This window comes from Hyla sarda, chromosome 6 (genome assembly GCF_029499605.1).
Source record: "Hyla sarda isolate aHylSar1 chromosome 6, aHylSar1.hap1, whole genome shotgun sequence".
In the NCBI taxonomy this organism is placed as follows: Eukaryota; Metazoa; Chordata; class Amphibia; order Anura; family Hylidae; genus Hyla; species Hyla sarda.
Window position 1 is genome coordinate 244,853,987 of NC_079194.1, and position 9,641 is coordinate 244,863,627.

The following is a 9,641-nucleotide window of genomic DNA, read 5'->3' on the forward strand; positions in this document are numbered from 1 at the left end:
GTGGACGCAAAGTGATCTGCGGACGCACAGCAAGGTTCAGGAGTGAGAGAGCGCCATGTACATTTGAGGTCAAAATTGGTGATTTGCACAGGGATGTCTGCGGGTTACAGCGGTTCTGACAAACACAAAAGAAAAAATACCCACATGTGACCCCATTTTGGAAACTACACCCCTCAGGGAATGTAACAAGGGGGATAGTGAGCCTTAACACCTCACAGGTGTTTGCCAAATTTTCGTTAAAGATGGACGTGAAAATGAAAAATTTGTTTTTTTTCCCTGAAATGCTGGTGGTATCCTAAATTTTTCATTTTGACATGGGGTAATAGGAAAAAAGCCTCCGAAAATTTGTAACACCATTTCTTCTGAGTATGGAAATACCCTATATGTGGATGTAAAGTGCTCTGCTGGTGAACTACAAGGCTCAGAAGAGAATGAGCGCCATTGGGCTTTTGGAGAGAGAATTAGGCTGGAATTGAAGGCCATGTGCGTTTACAAAGCCCCCATGCTGCCAGAACATGTAATGTAATAAGGGGTGCAGTGAGAATTTACACCCCACAGGTGTCTGACAGATTTTTGGAACAGTGGTCCGTGAAAATGAAAATTTTTAATTTGCACAGCCCACTGTTCCAAAGATCTGTCAAACGCCAGTGGAGTTTAAATGTTCACAGCACCCCTTATTACATTCCGTGAGGGGTGTAGTTTCCAAAATGGGGTAACATGTGTCGGGGGTGGTCCACTGTTCTGGCACTATGGGTGCTTTGTAAACGCACATGGCCCCCAACTTCCATTCCAACCAAATTCTCCCTTCAAAAGCCCAATGGCACTCCTTCTCTTCTGAGCATTGTAGTTCTCCTGCAGAGCACTTTACATCCACATATGGGGTATTTCCATACTCAGAAGAAATGGGATTACACATTTTTGAGGGCTTTTTCTCCTATTACCCCTTGTGAAAATGAAAAATTGGGGTAACAAAAGCATTTTATTGAAAAAAATATATATGCATTTTTTTTTTTACGTCCCATTTTAACGAAAGCTCGTCAATCACCTGTGGGGTGTTAAGGCTCACTTTACCCCTTGTTACCTTCCTTGAGGGGTGTAGTTTCCAAAATAGTATGCCATGTGTTTTTTTTTTACTGTTCCGACATCATGGGGGCTTCCTAAATGCGACATGCCCCCCCCCCCCCAAAACCATTTCAGCAAAATTCGCTCTCCAAAATCCCATTGTCGCTCTTTCTCTTCTGAGCCCTCTAGTGCACCCACAGAGCACTTCACATCCACATATGACTTATTTCCTTACTCGAGAAAAAAATAATTACAAGTTTTGGGAGGCCTTTTTTACCTTTTACCCCTTGTAAAAATGAAAACAATGGGTCTACAATAACATGTTAGTGTAAAAAATGAAGATTTTGATTTTTCTCCTCCATTTTGCTGCTATTCCTGTGAAAGGGTTAACAAACTTTTTGAATGTGTTTTGAATACTTTGAGGGGTGCAGTTTTTATAATGGGGTCCATCATAGGGGATTTGCAACATAAAGACCCTCAAATTCACTTCTAAACTTAACTGGTTGATTTTCGTGAAAAATTGTAAAATTGCTGCTATACTTTGAAGCCCTCTGATGTCTTCAAAAAGTAAAAACATGTCAACTGTATGATGCAAACATAAAGTTAACATATTGTATATGTGAATCAATATGCAATTTATTTGACATGTCCCTTTTCCTTACAAGCAGAGAGCTTCAAAGTTAGAAAAATGCTACATTTTCAAATTTTTCCAGAAATGTTAGAATTTTTCATCAGGACGAAAGTTTCAACGAAAATTTACCACTAACATAAAGTAGAATATGTCACGAAAAAACTACCTTGGAATCAAATTTAGTAAAAGCAAAGTAAAAGCATCCCAGAGTTAATACATAAAGTGATAGAGGTCAGATTTGAAAAAAATGCTCCCATCCTTAGGGTTATAATGGGCTCCGTCCCCAAGGGGTTAATTCCCTACAATTTTTTAGTCAGCCACCAATTGTGCAAGTTCGCCCCCTTAAAAAGATAAGAGAGGCCTGTAATTTTCATCATAGGTATACCTCAACTAAGAGAGACAATGAGAAAAAAAATCCATAAAATCACATTGATTTTTAAAGAAATTATTAGCAAATTATGGTGTAAAATAAGTATTTGGTCAATAACAAAAGCTCATCTCAATTCTTTGTATAATACCCTTTGTTGGCAATGACAAAGGTCATATGTTTTCTGTAAGTCTTCACAAGGTTTTCACACACTGTTGCTGGTATTTTGGCCCATTCCTCCATGCAGATCTCCTCTAGAGCAGTGACGTTTTGGGGCTGTCGTTGGGCAACAAGGACTTTCAACTCTGTCCAAAGGTTTTCTGTGGGGTTGAGATCTGGAGACTGGCTAGGCCACTCCAGGACCTTGAAATGCTTCTTACAAAGCCATTCCTTCATTGCCCGGGCAGTGTGTTTGGTATCATTGTCATGTTGAAAGACCCAGCCACGTTTCATCTTCAATGCCCTTGCTGATGGAAGGAGATTTTCATTTAAAATCTCCCATTCATTATTTCCTTTACACGGATCAGTCGTCCTGGTCCCTTGGCTGAGAAACAGCCCCAAAGCATGATGTTTACACCCTCATGCTTCACAGTGGATGCAACTCAGCATTCTTTCTCCTCCAAACACGACGAGTTGAACATCTGACCATATGACATTCTCCCAATACTCTTCTGGATCATCCAAATGCTCTCTAGCAAACTTCAGACGGGTCCGGACATGTACTGGGTTAAGCAGGGGGACACATCTGGCACTGCATGATTTGAGTCCCTGGGAGCGTAGTGTGTTACTGATGGGAGCCTTTGTTACTTTTGTCCCAGCTCTCTGCAGGTTATTTACTAGGTACCTCCGTGGGCTTCTGGGATCTTTTCTCAGCATTCTTGTGATCATTTTGACACCACAGGGTGAGATCTTGCATGGAGCCCCAGATCGAGGGAGATTATCAGTGGTCTTGAATGTCTTCCATTTTCTAATAATTGCTCCCACAGTTGATTTCTTCACACCAAGCTGCTTGCCTATTGCAGATTCAGTTTCCCCAGCCTGGTGTCTACAGGTCTACAATTTTATTTCTGGTCTCCTTTGACAGCATTTTGGTCTTTGGAGTGTGGAGTGTGACTGTTTGAGGTCATGGACAGGTGTCTTTTATACTGATAACAAGTTCAAACAGGTGCCATTAATACAGGTAACGAGTGGAGGACAGAGGAGACTCTTAAATAAGAAGTTACAGGTCTGTGAGAGACCGAAATCTTGCTTGTTTGTAGGTGACCAAATACTTATTTTACACCATAATTTGCAAATAAATTCTTTAAAAATCGGATGATGTTATTTTAGGGGCGCTCACACCCCCTCCCATAGACTTGCATTGAGGGCGTGTGGCTGTGATGTCACCAGCCTCCGGCGCTGCACCCGGTGCTCTAATCATCCTTTTGATAGGGTATAAGATGTATAGGGGCGAAGTACCCCTTTAAATTCTTCACCGAATCCCCATCGGGTCATCCAATTTTGTTCCTATTTTTTAACTCTGCTTTCTGCTTTGATGCAATAAAACAGGTGTTTGTAAACAAGGTGCGAGAGTGTTAGAGCGGTTTCAGCAGACTGACAGACATGGCTGCTGGATAGTGTATCTTCATTTCAACCCACTCTGTGTTCTCCCGGCTTAAGTTTGTTTGTATCTTCGGGAGCAAGAGAAGTGCAGAGATTGCAGAATACTCATTACTAAACTACCGCACATTATATTCCCAAATAGAAGGCAGATTTGTAAGAAGGGTCTGAATGTTCTTTATTATAAAAGAAGAGTTAAAGGAAGGGAAGAAATGACAAATAAGTAAAGCTTCATGGAAACTATTCTCAGGCAACAAAATCCAGAGCAGTCTCTTCAAATTACACTGCGCCGCTCTGAAGCTGAAATCTTTATTCAGGAGCCACATATTCTCTTGAGAAAAAAGTCACTACTTCTGTCTTACTCTTAAAGGAAAATAATCACATTAAAAATGCAGTCCATTCGGAGCAGAGTAGATTGATATATAGTTTTGTAGGAACATTTTTAGGATAAATCATATAAATCTGCTAATTCTGAGCTAAATAGTCATGTGGGTGGAGCATATTGATGACTTAGCCCAGAATGAGCAGAGATTTACATGAATAAATTATGCCAGAATTTTTCCCATAAACCTACATATGAATCCGCTCAGCTCCTCCTGCTTTATAACAAGATACTGATAGATTGGACTGTATTTTATACATAACAAGTTCCCTTTAAGTGTACGTTCACATGGGCAGATGTTTTTTTAGTTACCCGCTGCAGGTTTTAGCCACAGCCGGTTTTCCTCAATTGAATTTCCACTGTGAAAAATCTGCAGCAGATACCATTAAAGTCAGCGTAATCTGCTGCGGGGAACTCCCAAAACATCTGCCCATGTAAACATACCCTAAAAGCATGTTCTACTGTTTTTGTCTAATTGACATACCATGAAAGTGCCCTGTCTTGATGGAAATCCCTTTCAAGGCTTTCTCTATGTTTGCACAAATAAATCTAAATGATACTTTCTACAATGTATACCAATATACTTTCTGTTTCAATATCTTACCATTTTGAACACATGCTTACAATTGAATCCAGTCTAGGCAATGCTCTATGGGTTAAAGGAATTATCCAGCCTTTAACAATGGATGGCCTACCATCAGGGCATGCCATCTATATCCACCTCCCTGAACTTAAATGGGAGAATGTTGAATTGCCTTCCACCCCCCCCCCCCCCCCTAGAATTAATAGGGAGTTTGCAAGTACAAACCAGCTTGAAACCAATATGAATATCAAAGCGGTGGAAGTGCAGGGGTTAGGGGAGAAGCTGCACGGTGTCGGGAGTCAGACCTCCACCGATCTTATACTAATAGCCAGTCCTTTAACCCCTTAATGACGAAGGACGTATATGTACGTCCTCCGCCGGCTCCTGCGCTATGCCGCAGGGTCACACGGTGTCCCCGCGGCATATTGGGTCGGTCCCGGCTGCTATCAATGGCCGGGACCCGCGGCTAATACAGGACATCACCGATCTCGGTGATGCCCTGTATTAACCCTTCAGACGCGGAGATCAAAGCTGACCACCGCGTCTGAAGTGAAAGTGAAAGTGACCCGGCTCAGTCAGGCTGTTCGGGACCGCCGCAGTGAAATTGCAGCATCCCGAACAGCTTACAGGACGAGATCCAGGCAGGAGCAGTCAAGCGCCGATAACACTGATCACAGGGTTGTTAATACACGCCAGTGATCAGCATGAGAGATCAGTGTGTGCAGTGTTATAGGTTCCTATGGGAGCTGTAACACTGCAAAAAAAAGTTTAAAAAATAGTGTTAATAAAGATCATTTAACCCCTTCCCTAATAAAAGTTTGAATCACCCCCCTTTTCCCATAAAAAAGATAAAACAGTGTAAATAAAAATAAACATATGTGGTATCGCCGCATGCGTAAATGTCCGAACTATAAAAATATATTGTTAATTAAACCGCACGGTCAATGGCGTACGTGCAAAAAAAATTCCAAAGTCCAAAAAAGCTTATTTTTGGTCACTTTTTATACCATTAAAAATGAATAAAAAGTGATCAAAAAGTCAGATCAAAACAAAAATTAGTCCTCATACCGCCCTGTACGTGGGAAAATAATAAAGTTATAGGGGTCAGAAGAGGACATTTTTAAACGTATACATTTTCCTGCATGTAGTTAGGATTTTTTTCAGAAGTACGACAAAATCAAACCTATATAAATAGGGTATCATTTTAAACGTATGGACCTAGAGAATAATGATAAGGTGTAATTTTTACCGAAATAGGCACTGCATAAAAACGGAAGCCCCCAAAAGTTACAAAATGGCGTTTTTTCTTCAATTTTATCGCACAATGATTTTTTTTTACCATTTCGCCGTGTATTTTTGGGTAAAATGATTAATGTCCCTGCACAGTAGAATTGGTGACGCAAAAAATAAGCCATAATATGGATTTTTAGGTGGAAAATTGAAAGGATTATGATTTTTTAAATGTAAGGAGGAAAAAATGAAAGTGCAAAAACTGAAAAACCCTGAGTCCTTAAGGGGTTAAAGGCTTGATAATCACTTTAAAGGGGTAGTCCAGTGGTGAAAAACGTATCCCCTATCCTAAGGATAGGGGATAAGTTTGAGATCGCGGGGGGGGGGGGGGGGTCCGACCGCTGGGGGCCCCTGCGATCTCTCTGTACAGGGGCCAGGCTCTCCGGCCAGATAGCGGGTGTCAACCTCCGCACGAAGCGATGGCCGACACGCCCCCTCAATACATCTCTATGGCAGAGCCGGAGATTGCCGAAGGCAGCAGGAGATCGCAGGGGGCCCCAGCGGTCGGACCCCCCGCGATCTCAAACTTATCCCCTATCCTTAGGATAGGGGATAAGTTGTTCACCACTGGGTTCACCACTGGACTACTCCTTTAAACAGCAGGAATTCCAGACAGACACATTGTAGCAAACCATCTGAGAGATGAGCTTCTTCTGCTGATGTATTTGGCCATGTCCCCATGGTGATTATTTTATTTATTTTTCAAGAACACACATTACTAAGTGACATGTCACATATTTTCTACAAGATGGGCTTCATCTGAAAACAGCCAATTGGAAATGTGGTACATACAGTTTTCTGAGGTATTCAGACACAGAATTCACATAAAAATGCATTGGTGGAGATAATTGCCTATGCTATGTCAAAAACTAATTGGCGTCATGAAATTTTCATACAGGATTTGCGCCATATTTTTCAAGTGCTTTAGACACTTTTAAGCATATCTGCACCATGCTACGCAAGGGATATGATTTATTGGAAGGGGGCATGCCTTATATGTGTCAATTCATGTTCTACTTTTTGGCACATGTTTTTGACGTAACACTAAGCCAAGAAATAGGTAAAAATGTAGACAAGACAGTCTACAAACGTACCAATTTTTCAAAAGAATAAGCCCGCACGGGGGCAATGAAGACATCAACGCCAATTTACGGACAACGGTAGCTTCACTGAGGGTAGACAGTTGTTACAGTCTATGCAGTACAGCTAGGGCCCGAGGAGGTGACCAGTGACACAGAGACCTCACAGGTTTGCTGGGACTTGTAGTAGATAGGAGAATTTAGTCTAGGCCACGCTGGATAGACAGAAGACTTGACTTGACTGACAGGACTGTGACTTAAGCTTACTTTGCAGTTGACTTGTGGTTGCAGGACTTGACTTGAGGCTGCAGGACTTGACTTGAGGCCTCCAATGTTATGGACAGCCCTTGGGGCAATCCAAAAATACCCTCATTTCTGATATACTTTTTAAATTCCCATAAGCTTTATTGATGATTTTTCTACACACTTCAAAAATCCAATAGTGCTAGAAACCCTTATTGTTTTATTGTTACAATATCTCTCTTGCAGAGCATTCTATGATTGGTGCTATATTGGTTATTGTATAGATCTGAGTGTACCTGCAGGTGGCGCTCAATTCTGTTAAGGGTTCCGCACTATTCCTATCCCTCTGAGGGGAGCAGAGTAGGAGTTTTTAAATCAGGAATAGTGCTGAACCCTTAACAGAATTGAGCGCCACCTGCAGGCACACTCAGATCTATACAATAACCAATATAGCACCAATGATAGAATGCTCTGCAAGAGAGATATTGTAACAATAAAACAATAAGTGGTTCTAGCACTATTGGTTTTTTGAAGTGTGTAGAAAAATCATCAATAAAGCTTATGGGAATTTAAAAAGTATATGGGAATCCAGGGTATTGTTGGATTGCCCCAAGGGCAATCACTTGGAATAAATGAATAGAATTAACCCTACATTTACTGGCCTTGACAGTTATGGCCAGTTATGGCCAATGTTCTGGACACACACACTAAGACGACTTGACTGCACTGGACCTCAGGAACAAGAGAGAGAAGCTAGCTCCACCCAGGTTTATATGGGGGAGACTAGCAGGGAGCCCATAGGTCACCTTTGAGGTCAGCTGTTCACTAGTACCTCCTGGGTAAGAACCATATGGTTTATTTATTAAAAATACAACACACAATATAATACACAACATATTTACATGGGGGAAACAACAGCAGGGGGCCCTGGGGGACACTGAGGGACACTACCTGACAGGGCAAGAAAAGTATGGGGAAACACCATCCCGTACTGGGCCACCACATTATTGTAAACCAGACATGTTTTATCGGGTTGTGCGCCAGATTCTGGCGTATTGCGCCAGGATTTTGTCTGCACCAGAATTCTGTCTGCGCCAGAAATGAAAAACCCAACCAACTCTCCATTTTACTGAGAAAACACGAAAAAGGGGCGTGTCTATCTGGAAAAGGGGGCATGGTCACAGAAAAGGGGCGTGTTCCCGACATTTTCACAGAAACCCAACCTATTTACTAAGGTTTCCACAGAAAATGTGGTGGATTTGAACTGAGGAAACCCCCACAGATCAAATCATGTGTAAAAAAAAAAAAAAAAAAGCTAAATGTAGGGAAAAGTGCAAAATGTAGGGAAACCTTAGTAAATACTGTGGAAAAAAATTGTAGGGAATTAAAACCCACAAAGAAAACTACACAACACTCTTAGTAAATCAGGGCCATTGTTTAAATTCTATATCGTACTTGCTTTGTCTAATACTCCATTCTTTCTGTTTTGTGTCTTTGTAGGTTTATGGCATGGTGCTGTCATCTTTTCTTTTTTTCTCCCTACAAAGAGGAAACATTTGGGGAAGAAGAGGAAATTATAGCTTAAATGGTGGATTATTATCACCCCCTGATGCGACAGCAGACACCCCCCTAATTCAGCTGATGCCCTTCCAGTCTGCACAATGACCTTTATATAAGAATGCCTTCCATGTGACCAGATTTAGAGGTGGACATGATTTGTAGTCATATGCATAGGCAGAAGTATTTATTGTGTCTCTAGATGGAACTATACATATAATGTAAAAACTTTTGGCATAGTAATAGAACTTAGAAAACATAGAAATTTAGATTAGTACAAAGTTTCCCTTTGGGGGGACCAGTCATTACATATATGGATATATATATATATATTTTTTTTTTTTAAGTATTTTTTCTTCCTTCTTAAAATGACTGTTTCACCTAGATTTTTTTTCTACTGGTTAGTGCCAAATACTGAAACATTTTCTTTTATTTTAAATCTATTTTCTGATTGCAAATGGTTGATGCAATATTTGTATAATAGGGCAACTATATATATATATATATATATATATATATATATATATATATACAGACACACACACACATATATATATATATATATATATATATATATATATATATTAAATCTTTTTGGGCATGAGGTCATTGTAAAGGGGGAGGAGTTGACTTTGACCATCACCTATTATGAATGGCCTGATCCTATCTATTTTGCATCTCCTTTTTAAAATAATGCTGCCATCACTTGAGTCTAAATACTAGTAACAAAGTTATGTGTTATGTAACCAGTTGGAGCTGTGTGATTTTGGACCAAAACACTGTTTTATTTTTACCTCTTCTGTATATTTTTTAAGATGCTGTATGAGGTCAAGATGGCATATTCAAGT

At 40.5% G+C, this 9,641-nt stretch overlaps 1 protein-coding gene across 3 annotated transcripts in view; it reads left to right on the forward strand.

Annotated features, from left to right (window-relative positions):
- TSPAN32 (tetraspanin 32) overlaps window positions 1–9,278 on the forward strand; it is a 142,497-nt gene extending 133,219 nt beyond the window's left edge. For all 3 annotated transcript variants that reach the window (XM_056526872.1, XM_056526873.1, XM_056526871.1), the window contains one exon: window positions 8,737–9,278. In XM_056526872.1, the coding sequence (XP_056382847.1) occupies window positions 8,737–8,901 (165 nt within the window). In that variant the 3' untranslated portion in view covers window positions 8,902–9,278. The remainder of the gene's footprint in view (window positions 1–8,736) is intronic.
- Window positions 9,279–9,641: the final 363 nt, after the last annotated feature.